This window comes from Rhinoraja longicauda, chromosome 9 (genome assembly GCF_053455715.1).
Source record: "Rhinoraja longicauda isolate Sanriku21f chromosome 9, sRhiLon1.1, whole genome shotgun sequence".
Classification (NCBI taxonomy): Eukaryota; Metazoa; Chordata; class Chondrichthyes; order Rajiformes; family Arhynchobatidae; genus Rhinoraja; species Rhinoraja longicauda.
This window is the reverse complement of record NC_135961.1, coordinates 54,783,792-54,806,855: the sequence shown is the minus strand read 5'-3', so window position 1 is coordinate 54,806,855 and position 23,064 is coordinate 54,783,792. Positions and strand designations below refer to the sequence as shown.

Below are 23,064 nucleotides of genomic sequence, written 5' to 3'. Positions count from 1 at the left end.
ACTTCATAGGCATTAATATGTCCAGTACCTTCTTCACCATGATAAGAACTGCACTTCAGACATCTTCATTAATTGGCGCAACCTACATATCTTCAGATCTTTCGCAACGTTAAAAACACCGGGGAAATATTTAGGTATCACACATCGTATTCTCGTATACATTATCTATCTATCTATTTACATATAATACATAACATTTTCTGGGTACATTGTAAATAAGCAGCAGCACCTGGACATCAATAAATACGTCATTAGTTTGGATCCAACGCCCGGTCAGTACAAACCCAACAGTGAGGGATGAAGGAGGCTGACCCAGTCAGACTGAAGCCTGGCAGATGTGGCGGAGAGGCAGCAAGTAAATCAGGAAAGGAGAGAGGAATATCAGTGGTCAGTCAGAGCTGAATAACAATTGAAAATAATCATAGTTGAAAAAATCCAACACCAAGTTCCATATCAGATCTGCCAAGTTGGCACTGGTCATAATGACTTACATAGAACTCCAACGACAGCAAGGATGCGGTAGTAGTAAGGTCTAAACCCCATTAGAAAATTGAATAGATGATCGAGTCGCATGTTTTCCAACAAATCATAAAGTCCTTCAACAGGGACGAGTTGTAGCTGGCCCTCTGCGTCCACTCACTCAGTGAAGGTGTTTATTTATACAGGCAGGTGGCATCCACAGGGGCCATAGGGTGACGTGATCGTTGTTAGTTACCAGGCTCAGAATAAACGCATTACCGAATTAGCACCCTCTGAAACATCAATTAGCAAATGAACAACAGGCTCTGGCGCAATACACTTGGTATACTACAGTGGGTTGGAAACTCAAGGTCAATGAACTGGAAACACAAAGGAAAGTGTTCACCATATTCTACCTGCTGCGGGTTTGTAACAGCGTCCACTCACACCTTCTTCCCTCTCCCATCCCCGTAGCTTTCCCGCTTAACACGTCTTCCGTGGGTAGTCTTCCCTAATAAATACAGTATATAGATACATGATAAAGGAAATAACATGAATAACATTTATTGCAAGATGAAGCCAGTAAAGTCCGATCGAAGATAGTCCAAGGGTCTCCAATGACGTAGATAGTAATTCAGTATTGCTCTCTAGTTGTGGCAGGATGGTTCAGTTGGCTGATAACAGCTGGGAAGAACCTATCCTTGAACCTAGAGGTGTGCGTTTTCACACCTATACCTTTTGCCCGATGGGAGAGGGCGGAAGAGGGAGTGGCCAAGTTGTGACTCATCATTGATCATGCTGCTAGCCTTGCCGAGGCAGCGCGAGGTATAAATGGAGTCAATGGAAAGATGTTTGTTTTGTGTGATGGTCTGGGCCGTGTCTACAATTATCTGCAATTCCTTGCAGTCTTGGATGGACCTGTTTCCAAACCATGCTCTGAAGCATCCCGATAAAATGCTTTCTACAGCATATCTACATATATCTACAGGTATGTAGGTTAATTGGCTGGGTAAAGGTAAAAATTGTCCCTAGTGGGTGTAGGATAGTGTTAATGTGCGGGGATCGCTGGGCGGCACGGACTTGGTGGGCCGAAAAGGCCTGTTTCCGGCTGTATAGATATGATATGATATGATATTGAATAGAAGTTAGTGAGAGTTGTTGGGGAAAATATTTTATAGGAATCTGAGGGGTAGCTTTTTCACGCAAAATGTGTTGGGTGTCTGGAACAAACTGCCAGAGGAGGTAGTTGAGACAGGAGTGCAACATTTAAGAAGCAACTAGACAGGTACATGAATAGGACATGCTTAGAGGGATATAGGTCATACGATGATGTTGGACTAGTGTAGATGGTTGGTCGGTGCAGCAAGTTAGGCCAAAGGGCCTGCATCCATGATGTTTGACTCTATGATTCTCTATGACTCTGTTCCATCTGAAAATATCTCCAGTTAATATTTCCCATTGATATTTGCTTCTTTCCACAAGGAGATTCCACAGTTCCTCTTCTGATGTGAGTGTTGGAAGTGAAGCAAGGATGGACAGGAATGAGGTAGGAATAGAGAGAGGAGGGGGGTGTAAGGAGGAGATGGAGGGAGTGAAGAATGAAGGGTGTGAGGGAGCACTGGAGAGTGGAGGGTAGGGAGTGAGGAAGGAATGGAGTGAGGATGGAATTAAGTGAGGAGGAAAGGAGGGAATAAAGGGAATGGGACAAGAATGGAGTGAGATTGGAATGACGTAGGGATCTTGCTGAGTGGGGGGCTTCACAACTTAAATGTGGAGCTGTTGCCTCTTTATAGAATGAAGGGTGTGGGTGGTTCAGTGAATGATGGTTTGACCAGGTCATTATCCTCACATAACGGTGAAACTACTCCAGCCCAACAACCCTCCCAGCACTCTGTGTTCCTCCAGTTCACGCTCCACTCTACAGTGTACAGATGTGCCCTCTGGAATGTCGACCATAAGTCCTGGAAATCCCTTTCTCAGACCCAGCACCCCTATGTCTGTGAACCTGTAGTTGCTGCCAGTTAATAATATTTATTACAGAGTAAATGTTAGGGGTGGTGATAACTGAGCAGCCTTGAAGAAAGATGGTGAAAATTTCAGAATAGGTGGATAAGGGCCACTTTTCAACATAATTGTATAAGGGGTAAGTGTGTTGTAAAAACAAGCCTGAAGACTTTGTGTCTCAATGCAAGGAGTATACGTAATAAGGTGGATGAATTAAATGTGGAGATAGTTATTAATGATTATGATATAGTTGGGATTACGGAGACATGGCTCTAGGGTGAACAAGGCTGGGAGCTCAACATCCAGGGATATTCTATATTCAGGTGGGATAGACAGAAAGGAAAAGGAGGTGGGGTAGTGTTGCTGGTTAGAGAGGAGATTAAAGCAGTGGAAAGGAAGGACATTAGCTTGGAGGATGTGGAATCGATATGGGTAGAGCTGCGAAACACTATGGGGCAGAAAACGCTAGTGGGAGTTGTGTACAGGCCATCTAACAGCAGTAGTGAGGTTGGGGATGGCATCAAACAGGAAATTAGAAATGCGTGCACTAAAGGTGCAGCAGTTATAATGGGTGACTTCAATCTACATATAGATTGGGTGAACCAAATTGGCAGGGGTGCTGAGGAAGTGGATTTCTTGGAATGTTTGCGAGATGGTTTTCTAAACCAACATGTCGAGGAACCAACGAGAGAGCAGGCCATTCTAGACTGGGTATTGAGTAATGAGGAAGGGTTAGTTAGCAGTCTTGTTGTGCGAGGCCCCTTGGGCAAAAGTGACCATAATATGGTGGAGTTCTTCATTAGGATGGAGAGTGACAAAGTCAATTCAGAAACAAGTGTTCTGACTTAAAGAAAGGTAACTTTGAGGTTATGAGACGTGAATTGTCCAAGATAGACTGGCAATTTATACTTAAAGGGTTGACGGTGGACATGCAATGGAAGGCATTTAAAGATTGCATGGATGAACTACAACAATTGTTCATCCCAGTTTGGCAAAAGAACAAACCAGGAAAGGTAGTGCATCCGTGGCTAACAAGGGAAATCAAGGGTAGTATTAAAACAAAAGAGGAAGCATATAAATTAGCCAGAAAAAGTATCATATCAGAGGACTGGGAGAAATTCAGAGTCCAGCAGAGGAGGACAAAGGGCTTAATTAGGAAAGGGAAAATAGATTATGAGAGAAAACTGGCAGGGAACATAAAAACTGACTGCAAAAGCTTTTATAGATATGTGAAGAGAAAAAGACTGGTTAAGACAAATGTAGGTCCCTTGCAGTCGGAAACAGGTGAATTGATCATAGGGAACAAGGAGATGGCAGACCAATTGAACAACTACTTTGGTTCTGTCTTCACTAGGGAAGACATAAACAATCTGCCGGAAATAGCAGGGGACCGGGGGTCTAACAAGATGGAGGAACTGAGGGTAATCCAGGTTAGTCGGGAAGTGGTGTTAGGTAAATTAAATGGATTAAAGGCCGATAAATCCCCAGGGCCAGATAGGCTGCATCCCAGAGTGCTTAAGGAAGTAGCCTCAGAAATAGTGGATGCATTAGTGATTAGTTTTCAAAACTTTTTAGATTCTGGAGTAGTTCCTGAGGATTGGAGGGTACCTAATGTAACCCCACTTTTTAAAAAGGGAGGGAGAGAGAAAACGGGGAATTATAGACCAGTTAGCCTAACATCGGTAGTGGGGAAAATGCTAGAATCAGTTATTAAAGATGTGATAGCATCACATTTGGAAAGTGGTGAAATCATCGGACAAAGTCAGCATGGATTTATGAAAGGCAAATCATGCCTGACGAATTTTATAGAATTTTTCGAGGATGTAACTAGTAGAGTGGATAAGGGAGAACCAGTCGATGTGTTATATTTGGACTTTCAGAAGGCCTTCGACAAGGTCCCACATAGGAGATTGGGGTACAAACTTAAAGCACACGGTATTGGGGGTTCGGTGTTGAGGTGGATAGATAATTGGTTGGCGGACAGGAAGCAAAGAGTAGGAATAAACGGGTCCTTTTTGGAATGGCAGGAAGTGACTAATGGGGTACCGCAAGGCTCAGTGCTGGGACCCCAGTTATTTACAATATATATTAATGATTTGGACGAGGGAATTGAATGCAATATCTCTAAGTTTGCGGATGACATGAAGCTGGGTGGCAGTGTTAGCTGCGAGGAAGATGCTAGGAGGCTGCAGAGTGACTTGGATAGATTAGGAGAGTGGGCAAATGCATGGCAGATGCAATATAATGTGGATAAATGTGAGGTTATCCACTTTGGCGGCAAGAACAGGAAAGCAGAGTATTACCTGAATGGTGGCCAATTAGGAAAAGGGGAGATGCAACGTGACCTGGGTGTCATGGTGCACCAGTCATTGAAAGCAAGCGTGCAGGTGCAGCAGGCAGTGAAGAAAGCGAATGGTATGTTAGCATTCATAGCAAGAGGATTTGAGTATAGGAGCAGGGAGGTTCTGCTGCAGTTGTACAGGGCCTTGGTGAGACCGCACCTGGAGTATTGTGTACAGTTTTGATCTTCTAATATGAGGAAAAACATTCTAGCCTTAGAGGGAGTACAGAGAAGGTTCACCAGATTGATCCCTGGGATGGCAGGACTTTAATATGAAGAAAGACAGGGTAGACTAGGCTTATACTCACTGGAATTTAGAAGACTGAGGGGGGATCTTATTGAAACATATAAAATTCTTAAGGGGTTGGAGAGGCTAGATGCGGGAAGATTGTTCCCGATGTTGGGGAAGTCCAGAACCAGGGGTCACAACTTAAGGATAAGGGGGAAGTCTTTTAGGACCAAGATGAGAAAACATTTCTTCACACAGAGAGTGGTGAGTCTGTGGAATTCTCTGCCACAGAAGGTAGTTGAGGCCAGTTCATTGGCTATATTTAAGAGGGAGTTAGATGTGGCCCTTGTGGCTAAAGGGATCAGGAGGTATGGAGAGAAGGCAGGTACAGGTTACTGAGCTAGACGATCAGCCATGATCATATTGAATGGCAGTGCAGTCTCGAAGGGCCGAATGGCCTACTCCTGCACCTATTTTCTATGTTTCTATGTTTTTATGTGGTTAAGAAAGCATTTGGGATGATTGTCTTCATCACAAGTGGCGCTAGTGATAATAACTGGGCAATTATGAAGAGAAAAATACATTCTGGCCTTCCATCACAGTGAGGAGGGGACTGGAGGAGACTCACTGTGATGGATGTTTCTTTTTGGGGGGTTTTGTGTTGGTTGGGGTTGTGTAATTTGCTTATTTTATTGCTCTTATTGTTGGACTGTGGGTGACGAAATTTCGTCCAAAAAACTTGTTTTTTGGATGACAAATAAAGATATCTTGAATCTTGAATCTCTCTTGAATCATGACAGCTAAAATTTGGAATTAGGAATGTTATCCATGAGGAAGTGGAGGAGACAGGTCTTCTCACAGCATTTAGGAAGCATCCGGACAAGCACTTGTATCACGAAGTCAGAGAACGCTACGGGCTCATGTAGCTAAATGGTACTAGAGTAGATAAATGGTTGATATGAGTAGGTAGACTACAGGGCCTGTTCTAATGCTGTGACTCTATGAGGACCAGGCCATGTCCGGTGAGACTAGTGTGCATGATAACAGTGGCAGCAGTTTGGGGTTGGGTGCTGCCTGTAGTAAGTACTACAGTGTGCACACTGGTTGTCAATGATCCAGGTGCTCCTGACATCATCAGAAGGTGTCAGAGAGCTAAGTGAGAAATAGATTTACAATTTACAAAGATGATTTACAAAGATGTTGCCAGTACCCAAAGGACAAACTATAGGTAAATGTTGGTAGACGAGGACTTTATTCCATGGAACGCTGGAGGTTGACGGATGATCTTACAGAGGTGTGGGGGATCGATGGGGTATCTTGTGCAGTCAGGCTAAGATGGGCTGAAGGGGCTGTTTCTGTATTCATGACTCTATGACTCCATGACATCATCAGATGATTCTCCATGACATCCTCATATGGCAGTGGAGGCCAATTCTCTGGATGCTTTCTAGAGCCTAATAGAGCTCTTAATGATAGCAGAGTCAGGGGGTATGAGGAGAATGGAGGAACGGGGTACTGATTGAAAAAGGAAAAGGTTCCCAATTTTGCAATGGAACCGCCTGACTCAACCAGCACAGGGTGTGTGGGTCCACAATGCATTGCTAGTGGGTCCACAATTCACAGCATGGGCTCACCATAGGTTCACTAGGCTGATTCCTGGAATGGTGGAACTGAATCTGAGAAGGGGCAAGGTTGTCCAGGCCTGTCTACATTTGATGTTGGAAGTATGAATAAAAATTGTTTTGAAACCCACAGTTTGAGAGGGTGGGATGACACATTCAGTAATGTGTGGCAGAAATATTTATTTATTCAGTGGATGATGAATGAGTGAAATTCTCTCTCACACCAAGCAATGAAGGACAAGGTTAAGAATGCATGACAGAAGAAAGGGGAACGGGCATTCGATTCATAAGGGGTTGAAATAATAGCATTAAAGATAAATCATCCTCCAGCTCTTGCTTCATGCAGACAGGAGCTGTTTTACTCATCGAGGAGTTGTGAATGGAACTGTTCATCGTGCAATCATCAGTAGACTTCCCACTTTGGGCCTTATGATGGGAGGAAGGTGACTGATGAAGGTGTTGGAGATAATTGGTTTCCAGACGCTGCCCTGGGGAACTCTGGCAATGATGTTTTGGGTCAGGGTTCTTCATCCAATAAAGATCAAACCCCTTCATTGTGCAAGTGATAACTCCAACCACTGAAGTGTTTTCCTTTTGGTGTTCATTGACTTCAGTTTTACCACGACACCCTGATGCCACAGTCAGTCAAATATGGCCTGACACAAATGACAGCCTCTCACCCCACTTCTGGAATTCAGCTCTGTGATCCATGTTGTGACCAAGGCTTGGAAGATGTCTGGAGCCATGTGGTTCCAACAGTCAAGTGGACATTGGTGAGGAGGTTAATGATGAGTAAATACTGTTTGATAGTGCTGTGGGTTGATAGATAGTGTGGGTTTCGATTTCCCAGATTTACATTCAACAGACAATAGACAATAGACAATAGGAGCAGGAGTAGGCTATTCGGCCCTTCGAGCCAGCACCGCCATTCAATGTGATCATGGCTGATCATTCTCAATCAGTACCCCGTTCATGCCTTCTCCCCAGACCCCCTGACTCCGCTATCATTAAGAGCTCCATCTAGCTCTCTCCTAAATGCATTCAGGGAATTGGCCTCCACTGCCGTCTGAGGCAGAGAATTCCACAGATTCACAACTCTCTGACTGAAAAACTTTTTCCTCATCTCTGTTCTAAATGGCCTACCCCTTATTCTTAAACTGTGGCCCTTGTTCTGGACTCCCCCAACATTGGGAACATGTTTCCTGCCTCTAACGTGTCCATCCCCTTAATAATCTTATACGTTTCGATAAGATCCCCTCTCATCATTCCAAATTCCAGTGTATACAAGCCTAGTCGCTCCAGTCTTTCAACATATGACAGTCCCGCCATTCCGGGAATTAACCTAGTAAACCTACGCTGCACGCCCTCAATAGCAAGAATATCCTTCCTCAAATTTGGAGACCAAAACTTCACACAGTACTCCAGGTGCGGTCTCACTACGGCCCTGTACAACTGCAGAAGGACCTCTTTGCTCCTATACTCAACTCCTCTTGTTATGAAGGCCAACATTCCATTGGCTTTCTTCACTGCCTGCTGTACCTGCATGCTTCCTTTCAGTGACTGATGCACTAGGACACCCAGATCTCGTTGCACGTCCCCTTTTCCTAACTTGACACCATTCAGATAATACTCTGCCTTCCTATTCTTACCACCAAAGTGGATAACCTCACACTTATCCACATTAAACTGCATCTGCCATGCATCCGCCCACTCACACAACCTGTCCAAGTCACACTGCAACCTCATAGCATCTTCCTCACAGTTCAAACTACCACCCAGCTTTGTATCATCTGCAAATTTGCTAATGGTTCTTTTAATCCCTTCATCCAAGTCATGAATGTATATTGTAAATAGCTGCGATCCCAGCACCGAGCCTTGCGGTACCCCACTAGTCACTGCCTGCCATTCTGAAAGGGATCCATTTATCCCCACTCTTTGCTTTCTGTCTGTCAATCAATTTTCTATCCATGTCAGTACCCTACCTCCAATACCATGTGCTCTAATTTTGCCCACTAATCTCCTATGTGGAACCTTGTCGAAGGCTTTCTGAAAGTCGAGGTACACCACACCCACCGGTTCTCCCCTGTCAATTTTCCTAGTTACATCCTCAAAGAATTCCAGAAGATTCGTCAAACATGAATTCCCCTTCATAAATCCATGCTGACTCGGAACGATCCTGTTACTACTATCCAAATGCTCCGGAATTTCGTCTTTTATAATTGACTCCAGCATCTTCCCCACCACTGATATAAGACTAACTGGTCTATAATTTCCCATTTTCTCTCTCCCTCCTTTCTTAAAAAGTGGGACAACATTAGCTACCCTCCAATCCACAGGAACTGATCCTGAATGAATAGAACATTGGAAAATGATCACCAATGCGTCCACAATTTCTAGCGCCACCTCGTTAAGTACTCTGGGATGCAGACCATCAGGTCCTGGGGATTTATCAGCCTTTAGTCCCATCAGTCTACCCAACACCATTTCCTGCCTAATGTGGATTTCCTTCAGTTCCTCCGTCACCCTAGGATCTCTTGCCACTAGAACATCTGGGAGATTGCTTGCATCTTCCTTAGTGAAGACAGATCCAAAGTACCGGTTCAACTCGTCTGTCATTTCCTTGTTCCCCATAATAAATTCCCTTGGTTCTGTCTTCAAGGGACCCACATTTGCCTTGACTATTTTTTTCCTCTTTCAATGACGATGAAGGGAATTGGGGAATGAGGGAAGGGAGTGAGGTGAGAATGGAATAACATGGAAATGATTTGTGAAGAAATGAAGTGCTTGTTTTCATCAGCAGTGGTACAGATGGAAATATCTGAGATACCATGAACCAACATTAGAAAACATTTTTGGGCCACAACTGGCATTTTATGTGCAGTTCTGATGCCTACACTGGAGCAAGGTTATGAGTGCATTGGGGAGTGTACAGCAGAGATTCATGAGGATGTTGCTTCGATCTATATACAGTTATAGAGATAGATTGGATGAGTTGTGGTTGTTTTCGTTGGTGCAGAGGAGGCAGAGGAGGCCGAGGAGTGTCCTGATGAAGCTATATTAGGGGAATAAGTTGCAAATTGCTGAAAATTGCCAGTTTCTTTGACTGCTCTGTAATAATACAAGCAGGTCTCGAGGATTCTGTTCAATGAAGGTGAGAGAGCGCCTCATGGTTACGACAAAACTAAGTTTAATGAAGTATCGTGAAATATAGTAAATGTTTTCCTATATAATTAAATAAGTCACAAGTCTCATGTCCTTCTGCTCATCGGGTCTTCACTGATATGAGCAGTGGCTGGGAGCAACAAGGCTCAAGGCCTTTGGCCCTTTGGGGACTCCGGCTTGTGATGTCCGGTCTGAAGAACTCGAGGATCCCGATCACTCAGGTGAGTGAGCTCCACCAAGAACTTCTGCAAATTATTTCAAACATCCGCTTTTATGCCGACCATTGTTTGTTCTTGTGATGAGATGACACTAATTCTTCAGCATCACTAGCATGTGCAGTTGTGGAAGGATGTTGAGAGGTGGTGAACAGCAGGTGAATCAAACAGTACCCTAGTTTATGGAAGGACCGTTAACAAGCCTGATAACAGAGAGGAAAAAGCAGATCCTGAGACTGGAGGTTTGTGCTTTCAAGCTTCTGTACGTCCTGCCAGACGGGAGCCGAGAGAAGAGGAAATAACCGGGTGAAACAAATCCATGACTCTGTTCGAGTCAACGGTGGGATGACTAGCCTGTGTGATGGGCTGCTTTTACACATGGGCAGCACGGTGGCGCAGCGGTAGACTTGCTGCCTTACAGCGCCAGAGACCTGGGTTTGACCCTAACTATGTGTACTTGTGTGTCTGGAGTTTGCATGTTCTCCAGTTGACCTGCGTGGGCTTTCTCCGAAATCTTCGGTTTCCTCCCACACTCCAAAGACGTGCAGGTTTGTTGGTTAAGTGGCTTGGTATAAATGTAAATCGTTCCCAGTGTGTATAGGATAGTGTTGGTGTGCGGGGATTGCTGGTCAGTGCTGACTCGTTGGGCCGAAGGGCCTGTTTCCGCGCTCTATCTCTAAACTAACCTAAACTCCAATTCTCTGCAATTTCTGGGCTACATCTACAATTCGCTGCAATTTCTCGCGGTCCTTTGCAGAACTATTCCCAAACCAAGCAGTGATGTAACCCAACAGTGTGCAACTGTAGAAACGTCGAAAAGCATACAAAGTATGTGCAGGAGGAGACAATTCGGCCCTTGGAGCCACCACCGCCATTCAATATGATCATGGCTGATCATCCAGAATCAGTACCTCGTTCCTGCTTTCTCCCCATTTCCGTTGATTCCGTTACACTAAGAGCTATCCCAACTTTCTCTTGAATACATGCAATGAATTGGCCTCTGCCTTCTGTGGCAGAGAATACCACAGATTCACAACTCTCTGGGTGAAAATGATTTTCCTCATCTCAGTCCTAAATGGCATACGCCTTATTCTTATACTGTGATTCCTGGTTCTGGACTCCCGCCAAATAAGGAACATTTTTTTCCTGAATCTAACAACACCGGAATCATTTTTCCTGCATCGAAAAGTTTGTAATAGTCACTAGAGACATGCTATATTTCTTCAGTCTCTTCGGGAAGAAGAGGCGTTGTTGCGGGCTAGGTGTGGGATATAACGTCAGAGGAGGATGAAGGGCTGTGGTGAGGGGTGATTGAGTAAAATGGACTGGAAACAGCTACTTGGGGATGATTCAGGACAATTAGTGACCATAAAGATGAGTTGTTTGTGTACAAGAAGATCTGGGTGAGATTCCTAATGAATTAATTTTGGTCCTCACCAAATCAGGGTGATGCCAGTGTTTTAATTCAGGTGAATCATGGTGAGATATCAGATGGGACAAAAATTAAGGATATAGCAACTTTAAAAATAAATAAATCATCTGGCCTAGCTAGGAGTGGTGTTGTATGACTAGAGGACTGCTGATGATTTACTGTTATTTAAAAATGGACGAGGGAAATAAGAAACCACATGATTACAGATGAGTTATCTCAAATTCATCGGTGACACGGAGGAGGAAAGCATGGGGCCGCAGGAACGGACCAATAGCGAGGCAAAGGGCAAATTGAATTTAATCCGGAGATGTGCGAGGTAACGTGTGTGAGGAGATGTTACAATGTAATGGGATGTCCAGTAAGTGGAAGGATGTTGAGAGGTGGAGAACTGCAGAGCGATGTTGGAATGTTTGTCCGCAGATCTTTAAAGGTAACAGGAAAGGATATTAAGGTGGTTAAAATGGAGCGAATGTTTTTCTCCAAAACTTTTCATGTATTATCCATCCATTCCATTTTCAATTAACAATGAAAAGCCGGACCACGCAGTGTAATTGCTCATTTTTCTCTGTTCTGGTTAAGACTGGTGAGATCGTGCCTTTGTGTTCTTGTGTAAAGTAAGTGATGGGGAGGTGAAAGTCTGCTTTCCATCTCTCCCCATCGTCACTGCGAACAAAAGGCAGCAGAGTTGGAGAACCAGGTACCCACTCTCCACCAGCTGTTTCAGACTGGTCCACAAAGCCACGATCAACACATCCATCCCCTTGCACAACAGTTTCCCGCAATTGATTCCAACGACTTCATTTCCGTCTGTGGAAATCATATCAATGGAACAATTGACGACATCTCACGACAGTTTGTTGATTAAAATCAATTCCCCAATCTACACACAGGTGAAAGGCTTTCCTTACTTTCTCATATATATTTTATGAGCGCTGGTGAATCCTGCACCTGACTATAACGTGCATGTTCTGATTCCCATCTTCAAAGCTCTTTGATCTGTTTGTTCAATCACTGGTTTGCTGGTCGGGACGGTACCAACAGTCCTGGGTTGAATTTTTCACCTCTCACCATAACTTTTAATGAACTTCAGGATGGCCTGAAAAGGACATTTCACGGCATTTATCACCTCCTCCCGGAACTTCCTCTGGGTGACCGCATAAATAAACGTGTTGGTGCAGGAGCTGAGTAACTGAAGCATTGTTCCTATGTGGTCTATCACAGCATCAGACACATACTGTGCCATGTACGATCCAGTAATTCGCTGAATTGATAGCATGACCACACGAGTCATCCATAACAGGATAAAACTGGCCGATATGGTGAAGAGCAAAATGATGGAATTTCTTCGATTCTTCATCTCTGGGTCGTCCTTCCCCTCTCCGTTCCGCTGCCTCCTCAGTTTCCTGCGGACTACACTGGCCATCAGGATGTGCCTGACAGTGACAGCATTGAGCAGCAGGATCAGCACGAAGGGGACGAGTGGAGTTAAAATGCGGTGCCCCCAGTCAAAGGCTGCCCACACCGGCGAATTTATGAAATCAAATGATGCCATGCAGATACGTGACCGGTAAGTGAAGTACCAGGGGATGTTGGTGAACACACTCAGCACACTCACCACTGCAATAACGATGGCTGCACCTTTCTCAGTGCAGTATCTTGTCTTCAGCTTCTGGAAGCAAATGGCCGCCATACGGTCGAAGGTGAAGGCAACAGTGAGCCAGACGGTGTAAGATACGGACATGTAACCCACGGTATATACGATCTTGCACCCGGGAGGGATATATATGTGAATTATGTTGATGAGAATGACTTGAATTATAACGACAAGTAGATCGGCTACTGCCATTGCCACAAGATACCAGGTGACACCTTTGGAGAGTCCACACCGTCCGCGTGATAGTGTTACAATTGCGACCACGTTAGCTGTGAAGTTGGAAAAAAAACAAATAACAACACAATTGACAATTGAAGGTGAGCAAATGTAGTCATTGTTAAGTATTACAGGTTTACTGAATTTCAAAACTCTCAACAACTTTGCCACAATTCCCACTGGTTCTTGATTCCCCTACTCTGGGTAGCATTTGTCCTATCAGTTCTCCTCATGATTTTGTTCCACTCTGTAAAACTATTCTTCAGCCTCGTGCACTCCAAAGTAAGAAGTCCTCGCCTGACCCACCTCTCCACGTAGCTCTGACCCTCAAGTTCTCACAACTCTTCTGTGCGCTTTTTCCAGCTTGATGACATAAATTCTAAAGTAGGGTTTCCAGAACTAAATATAATACCCCAAATGCATCCTCACCAACATCTTGTACAAATGTGACATAACATCAAAATTTCTGTACTCATTACCTTTCGCTAGGACTTCACTCTTTGGAGCGCAAGAGACTGAACAAAATCATGAGGGGAATAGATAGGGTGCATGATGTATTCACTCTTTCAGTAGGGGGATCAAGAAACAGAAGACTAAGGTTTAATATGAGGACAAGGTTTTAATATGAACCTGAAAATTAACTTTTTCATACAGTGTTGAAGACTAATGTAACAAAAGCCATCTTGACCACAGATTCTTCCTGTCATGCCACTTTCATGCACCTATCTACCTGACGCCAACATCTCTATGTTCCACAACTCTCCCCTGGCTCTTCTATTCACATTCAGACCATATCCCTCTGAATATTCCTTCCATGTACCTGTCCAATTATCTTCTTAAATATTGTTATAATACCTGGCTGAACAACATCCTCTGGTAGCTTGCTGCATATACCCACCAATCTATGTGTAAATATGTTATGTTTAGGTGTAAAAATGTAACACCTTACACTTATCTACATTAAACTCCATCAACTATTCCACAGCCCACTTGCCCAGCTATCAAGATCTTGCTATGATTTTTTATAACCATCATGCTGTCTACAATATCACACTCTTTAGTGTCATCTACAAATTTATTAATCATGCCTTGTACATTCTCATCAAAATCATTTTTATCAACCAAAAACAGTAATAGACCCCGCACTGATCTCTGAGGCACACCGCTTGTCACAGGCTTCTAGTTCCAAAAACACACTTCCGCCATCTCCCTGTGCTTCCTTCTTTAAAGCCAACTATGATCCATTAAACTAGCTTTCCCTGGAATGCAATCTAATCTTCCAGAAAAGCTTTCATTTGGAACCTTATCAAATGTCTTGCTGAAGTCCACGAAGACAATGTCTACGGCTTTGCCCTTGTTAACCTTTTTGGGTAATTCTTCATAAAATTCAATCAGATTTGTGAGATGCAATTCCTATGTACCAACCATGCTGAGTGTCCACAAAAAGACACTATTCATTCAAGTGCGCGTATATTTTATCCCTAAGAATCCTCACCATTAATGTTCGGCTCAGTGATCTATAGTACCCAGGTTTTTCCTTGCACCACTTCTTAAATAGAGGCACAACAATAACCATCAACCATTTGGCAACTCCCCTGTGTCTAATAATGATTCATTTATTTCATCCAGATCTCCTGTAATTTCTTCTCCAGCTTCCCACTATGTCCTTGGATATATCTGATCGGGACTGGGAGATTTATCTAACTTCAAAGGCATTAATGTGTCCAGTACCTTCTTCACCATGATAAGAACTGCACTTCAGACACCTTCATTAACTGGTGCAACCTACAAATCTTCAGATCTTTCGCAACGTTAAAAACACAGGGGAAATATTTACGTATCACACATTGTATCCTCGTATACATTATCTATTTATTTACATATAATACATGACATTGTCTGGGTACATTGTAAATAACCAGCAGCACCTGGACATCAATAAATACGTCATTAGTTTGGATCCTACGCCCGGTCAGTACAAACCCAACAGTGAGGGATGAAGGAGGCTGACCCAATCAGACTGAAGCCTGGCAGATGTGGCAGAGAGGCAGCAAGTAAATCAGGGAAGGAGAGAGGAATATCAATGGTCAGTCAGAGCTGAATAACAATCGGAAATAATCATAGTTGAAAAAATCCAACACCAAGTTCCATATCAGATCTGCCAAGGTGGCACTGGTCATAATGACTTACACAGAACTCCAACGACAGCAAGGATGCGGTAGTAGTAAGGTCTAAACCCCATTAGAAAATTGAATAGACGTTCGAGTTGCATGTTTTCCAACAAATCACAAATTCCTTCAACAGGGAAGAGTTGTAGCTGACACTCTGCGTCCACTCACTCTGTGAAGGTCTTTATTTATACAGGCAGGTGGCATCCACAGGGGCCATATGGTGACGTGATCATTGTTAGTTACCAGGCTCAGAATAAACGCATTACCGAAATAGCACTCTCTGAAACATCAATTAGCAAATGAACAACAGGCTCTGGCGCAATACACTTGGTGTACAAACAGTGGGATGGAAACTCAAGGTCAATGAACTGGAAACACAAAGGAAAGTGTTCACCATATTTTACCTGCTGTGGGTTTGTAACAGTGTCCATTAACACCTTCTTCCCTCTCCCATCCCTGTAGCTTTCCCGCTTAACATGTCTTCCGTGGGTACTCTTCCCTAATAAATACAGTATATAGATACATGATAAAGGAAATAACATGAATAACATTTATTGCAAGATGAAGCCAGTAAAGTCCGATCGAAGATAGTCCAAGGGTCTCCAATGACGTAGATAGTAATTCAGTATCGCTCTCTAGTTGTGGCAGGATGGTTCAGTTGGCTGATAACAGCAGGGAAGAACCTGTCCTTGAACCTAGAGGTGTGCATTTTCACACCTATACCTTTTTCCCGATGGGAGAGGGGCCAAGTTGTGACTCATCATTGATCATGCTGCTAGCCTTGCCGAGGCAGCGTGAGGTATAAATGGAGTCAATGGAAGAGTGGTTGGTTTGTGTGAAGGTCTGGGCCGTGTCTACAATTATCTGCAATTCCTTGCAGTCTTGGATGGACCTGTTTCCAAACTATGTTCTGAAGCATCCCGATAAAATGCTTTCTCCAGCATATCTACGTTGAATAGAAGTTAGTGAGAGTTGTTGGGGAAAATATTTTATAGGTATCTGAGGGGTAACGTTTTCATGCAAAGGGTGTTGGGTGTCTGGAAGAAACTGCAAGAGGAGGTATTTGAGACAGGAGTGCAACATTTAAGAAGCAACTAGACAGGTACATGAAATGGACATGTTTCGAGGGATATAGGTCATACGATGATGTTGGACTTGTGTAGATGGGGCACGTTGGTTGGTGTCGGCAATTTAGGCCAAAGATCCTGTATCCATGATGTTTGACTCTATGATTCTCTATGACTCTGTTCCATCTGAAAATATCTCCAGTTAATATTTCCCTTTGAAATTTGCTTATTTCCACAAGGCGATTCTAGAGTTCCTCTTCTGATGTGAGTGTTGGAAATGAAGCAAGGATGGACAGGAATGAGGTGGGAATAGAGAGAGGAGGGAGGTGTAAGGAGGAGCTAGAGTGAGTGAAGAATGAAGGGTGTGAGGGGGCACTGGAGAGTGAGGGTAGGGAGTGAGGAAGGAAGGGAGTGAGGATGGAATTAAGTGAGGAGGAATGGAGGGAATAAAGGGAATGAGACAAGAATGGAGTGAGATGGGAATGACGTGGGGATCTTGCTGAGTGGGGGTTTCACAAGTTAAATGTGGAGCTGTTGCCTCTTTATAGAATGAAGGGTGTGTGTGGTTCCACAAGGCAAATCATGTCTGACGAATCTTATAGAATTTTTCGAGGATGTAACTAGTAGAGTGGATAAGGGAGAACCATTCGATGTGTTATATCTGGACTTTCAGAAGGCCTTCGACAAGGTCCCACATAGGAGATTGGTGTACAAACTTAAAGCACACGATATTGGGGTTCAGTGTTGAGGTGGATAAAGAATTGGTTTGCGGACTCGAAGCAAAGAGTAGGAATAAACGGGTCCTTTTCAGAATGGCAGGCAGTGACTAGTGGGGTACCGCAAGGTTCAGTGCCGGGACCCCAGTTATTTACAATATATATTAATGATTTGGACGAGGGAATTGAATGCAACATCTCTAAGTTTTCGGATGACACGAAGCTGGGTGGCAGTGTTAGCTGCGAGGAGGATGCTAGGAGGCTGCGGAATGACTTGGATAGATTAGGCGAGTGGGCAAATGCATGGCAGATGCAATATAATGTGGATAAATGTGAGGTTATCCACTTTGGTGGCAAGAACAGGAAAGCAGAGTATTACCTGAATGGTGGCCAATTAGGAAAAGGGGAGATGCAACGTGACCTGGGTGTCATGGTGCACCAGTCATTGAAAGCAAGCGTGCAGGTGCAGCAGGCAGTGAAGAAAGCGAATGGTATATTAGCATTCATAGCAGGAGGATTTGAGCATAGGAGCAGGGAGGTTCTGCTGCAGTTGTACAGGGCCTTGGTGAGACCGCACCTGGAGTATTGTGTACAGTTTTGGTCTCCTAATCTGAGGAAAGACATTCTAGCCTGAGAGGGAGTACAGAGAAGGTTCACCAGATTGATCCCTGGGATGGCAGGACTTTCATATGAAGAAAGACTGGATAGACTAGGCTTATACTCGCTGGAATTTAGAAGACTGAGGGGGGATCTTATAGAAACATATAAAATTCTTAAGGGGTTGGAGAGGCTAGATGCGGGAAGATTGATCCCGATGTTGGGGAAGTCCAGAACCAGGGGTCACAGCTTAAGGATAAGGGGGAAGTCTTTTAGGACCGAGATGAGAAAACATTTCTTCACACAGAGAGTGATGAGTCTGTGGAATTCTCTGCCACAGAGGGTAGTTGAGGCCAGTTCATTGGCTATATTTAAGAGGGAGTTAGATGTGGCCCTTGTGGCTAAAGGGGTCAGGGGGTATGGAGAGAAGGCAGGTACAGGTTACTGAGCTGGATGATCAGCCATGATCATATTGAATGGCGGTGCAGGCTTGAAGGGCCGAATGGCCTACTCCTGCACGTATTTTCTATGTTTCTATGTTTTTACACCAACAGAAGATTCGCCATGACATCCTCAGAAGGTAGTGGAGGCCAATTCCCTGGATGCTTTCAAGAGAGAGCCTGATAGAGCTCTTAATGATAGCGGAGTCAGGGGGTATGGGGAGAAGGCAGGAACGGGGTACTGATTGTGAATGATCAGCCATGATCACATTGAATGGTGGTGCTGGCTCGTAGGGCCGAATGGTGTACTCCCGTACCTAGTTTCTATTGTCTATTCCGGAGTGATCAGTGGGAAATAAGTTCACTTGCATCATTGAATATTTTACAAATGGAAATTTTCTGTAAAAGAAAGAAAAAGGTTCTCGATTTTGCAATGGAACCTCCTGAACCAGCATACGATGTGTGGGTCCACAACTCATTGCCAATGTAGTTTCCTTATATTGGAAAGGATGCCACAGCATAGGCTTAGCATAGGTTCACTAGACTGATTCCTGAGATGGTGGAACTGGATTTGCGAAGGGGGTTCATCCAATACAGATCAAATCCCTTCATTGTGCAAGTGATGAATCCAACCACTGGTGTGTTTTCCTTTTGGTGCTCATTGACTTCAGTTTTACCACGACACCCTGATGTCACAGTCAGTCAAATATGGCCTGACACAAATGACAGCCTCTCACCCCACTTCTGGAATTCAGCTCTGTGATCCATGTTGAGACCAAGGATTGGAAGATATCTGGAGCCATGTGGTTCTAGCAAAGTCAAGTGGACATTGGTGAGGAGGTTATCGGTGAGTAAATACTGTTTTTTTTAGCACTGTGGAGTGATAGATAGTGTGGGTTTCAAGTTCCCAGATTTACATTCAATGATGATGAAGGGAATTGGGGGATGAGGGAAGGGAGTGAGGTGAACATGGAAATGATCTGTGAAGAAATGAAGTGCTTGTTTTCATCAGCAGTGGCACAGATGGAGATATCTGAGATACCATGAACAAACTTTAGAAAAATTTGTTAGGCCATAACTGGCATTTCATGTTAGGCCATAACTGGCAGTTCTGATGGCTACACTGGAGCAAAGTTATGAGTGCATTGGAGAGTATACAGCAGAGATTCACGAGGCTGTTGCTTGGATTTATATACATTTTTAGAGATAGATTGGATGAGTTGGGTTTGTTTTCCTTGGTGCAGAGGAGGCCGAGGAATGACCTGATGAAGCTATATGAGGGGAATAAGTTGGGTAGGTGGTGAAAACACCAACAATGTAGGGATGAATGTGTCGGGTTGTGCATGGGGTGTCAGTCAAGCAGGCTGCTCTGTCCTGGATGGTGTTGAGCTTCTTGGGTGTTGCCCACGTCCAGGCCCATGCAAAGCATTCCTTCACACATCAGCCTTGTGTCTTATGGATGGGTGTCAAATGGTGTCCTGTCAACGACACTCCAGGTTATCTCAACTATCTGGACTTTTCCGAAGGATTGCTTCATTTCCAGTAGTGGTTTGTATGCAAAGTGTATGTGGTTTAATGGATTGGAGGAGGAATTTCATATCATCCTGCTGGAATTGGGGGAAATTGCCAGTTTCTTTGACTCCAGCCTGGAAATTCCTCTGTTATAATACAGGCAGGTCTCGAGGATTCTGTTCAATGATGGTGAGAGAGCTCCTCAAGGTTACAACAAAAATAATTTTAATGAAGTATTGTGAAGTACAGTGAAAATGTTCCTAAATAATTAAATAAGTCACAAGTCTCATGTCCTTCTGCTCATCGGGTCTTCACTGATACGAGCAGTGGCTAGGAGCTACAAAGCTCAAGGCCTTCTGCCCTTTGGTACTCCGGCTTGTGATAGCCAGTCTGAAGAACTCAAGGATCCCGGCGCCGTTCCGATCATCACTAGCATGTGCAGTAGGTGGAAGGATGTTGAGAGGTGGTGAACTGCAGAGCGATCTTGGAGTGTGTGGCCACAGATACTTAAATGTATCAGCAAAGGCTATTAAGGTGTTTAAAAAGGAGTGAAGGTCTTTCCTAAAACCTTTAATTTATGATCCATCTAATACATATTGCCATGACAAAATAAAACATAGGTATTTGGCATCGCAGGTTGCAACCTGATAGATAACACTGGCACTGGATCCACCAGTGAATCCAGCTCTGGGACAAGCTGTGCTGAGAGGCAGGATGCACTTCACATCTGGCTCCTCACCATTTGCCTTTTGTTGAACCGGTTTCTGTTTAATTTGTTTTTATTTTAACATTTTACGTCACTTTTGTTTCCTTTCATGAATTATGTCAATTTATACTCTCCATGATTATCAGAGACATTTAATAACAGTGATGGTGCATCAGAGAACACCGTGGTGTCAATGGCCACCAGGCCTGTCTGGGGGAAGGGGTGGGGACATCAGGCTCCACCTTCTGAGGCCTAGTTAATGCTGGAGGCCTGCTCTGCCTCAGTGAATGGTTCAGTCCACAGACCTCCAGTACAATGGGTCTTCGGGTGCCACAGCAGGTATGTGTGACCATTGGGATAAATACAGGGGCTGAGTACTGCCAGGGTTGGGTTATTGACAGATCCAGCCCAGTGTGTGTGGACTTGTGTAAAAAGGAGATGACCTCTGACAAACCATGAACTCCCAATGTACCCTGCTGTCTATTTACAGTGTCATTGGGTGCAATATCACGTTTCACAGAAAGGAAGATTGGGAATTAGCAGAACTAAAGGGAAATTGCCGCGGGAACATTACAATTACTTTGCGTTCCCATTTGGAGAAGTAAAGCGGAGTGAAGTTAATTCCTTAAATGATGAAAGGTGAGATGTAGTAAAATAGTGTGAAGTGCTGGAGAAGTTTGTGAAGCTGAGGGCAGAGGTCCTCGGAACTGGCAGGAAATGTCCAAGGATCCTGAGGGTAATAGATGGTGAGAGAAAGCAAAGGCTGCAGAATTTTATTGAACTGAAGAGGTGAACTGGTGGGGGTCAGAATGGAAAGACAGCCGGTGGCGACATGTTGTGTTAGCAGTCGCAATTTTTAGCTCCTCTGGAAAAATCGCGAATTTTCGCGTTAAAATCGGGTCTGGAAGTCGGTATCGTTTTTAAAACTTACCGGAGTCTCATGTCGCGGTGCTGAGTAAGCGACGTGAATTTAACGGAGGGAAAGTCATTTTAAATGAAAAGTACGTCTCCAGGTCAGAGCCCACATAGGAAAGTTATAAAACAACTGCTGAAGACTCAGGAACATCAAGAAACTGCAAAACAGACCTCTGGAGTGGACTCTGGAATGGCTACACGATCTAAGACTGAGATGACCACAAAAGAGAAAACCGAAATGGAGGAGTTAAAGAACTCGGTAAGAGAATTGAAAAATGATTTGAAAGCTGGAAACTTAAATTTGATTGCTGGTAATGAAAAAATACTTGCGGGCATTGGTGCTCTGCAAAAAAAAGTTGATGATGTGCAAGAAGAATTAACGGGGAAAATTAATAAGGTGGCAGAAGAGACCATAAAGATGTTTGAGGCCGTGCATGAAACTGTCTCCGCAAATGGAACTGCAGTGAAAGATATGGAAGCTGTTGTGGAAGAGATGACAGGAGACATGCAGGCAATGAAGTTAGAAATAGACAGCCTCAAGAGCCAACTTACAAAAGTCTCTGATAAATGTGTTGACCTAGAAGCCCGCGCAAGACGTCAAAATATACGAATACGTGGTGTAAAAGAGGGGGCTGAGGGAGACAATGTTTGTGAGTTCACTGCCAACCTAATTAAACATGTACTCAATCTACCTGAGGCACCTGTAATTGAAGTAGCTCATCGACTACCCAGATTTAAACCAAGATCTCAAGGAGAACATGCATACCCACGACAGATCATAGTCAAATTTCGGGATATCCTAATAGTGGAAGCGCTGATGAAAAAAATTAAATACGGAGAGAAGATGATGTACAGAAATGATTCTATTAAACTCCTACGGGACTACCCTTACGAGATTGTGCAAAAGAGAAGAAAGTTCTCACAGACAAGAGAAGTTCTTTACGGTGTCAAGGGTGTCATAGTTGGAGTGTATTATCCGGCCAGAATGCGTATCACTTTCCTGGGAATGTCAAAAACATTCACTAATTCGGTAGAATCTCTTAAATACGCTCAAGAAATCGTGGCCAAGGCAGCGACAATTGAAGATAGATCACCAAGACGTCAAGAACAAATTAACTTGCTTATTTCCCCAACAAGAATATCACAAGAAAAGTGAAATAAGCGAACAACTCCATTCTTTAAAAATTAATACACGCAACAGACTTTCCATGAGACGTGTCTAGACATTATTATCTCCCCTTGAACATTGTGGAATCTAATTCAAGGACTCTCTGTGCTCAAACGAGGCAAGACTGATAACATGGGAAGGACGTTTTGCTGAGCTGAGCTGAGAGCGAAAAACATTATATGGTTTATATAGTTTTACAAAATATAGAGAATTAATAACAATTAATAATTAACAATATTAATATAGAAATAGCAATTGGAACTGTTAAAAATGTGTTGCTTGCCTCATAACGCAGACAACAGTAATCAACAGTAATCACAAAAGTTCCGCAGCTCGAGAGGGGAGGAGACTCAGGCACCTGGCACAATTCCAGGAGGCTGAATCCGGTTAACCCTTTCAGCGTACAGCTCACTCTTAACAATACTAAAATCAATTATA

General features: G+C 43.8%; 1 protein-coding gene across 1 annotated transcript; it reads right to left on the bottom strand.

The window, feature by feature from the left end:
• Positions 1–12,038: 12,038 nt before the first annotated feature.
• On the bottom strand, positions 12,039–15,576 carry LOC144597075 (putative G-protein coupled receptor 139). Its single transcript, XM_078405990.1, has 3 exons — positions 15,525–15,576; positions 12,533–13,387; positions 12,039–12,271 (listed from the first exon to the last, which is right to left on the bottom strand). Exons 1-3 carry the CDS (start codon positions 15,574–15,576, stop codon positions 12,039–12,041), a joined length of 1,140 nt encoding a protein of 379 aa, XP_078262116.1.
• Positions 15,577–23,064: the final 7,488 nt, after the last annotated feature.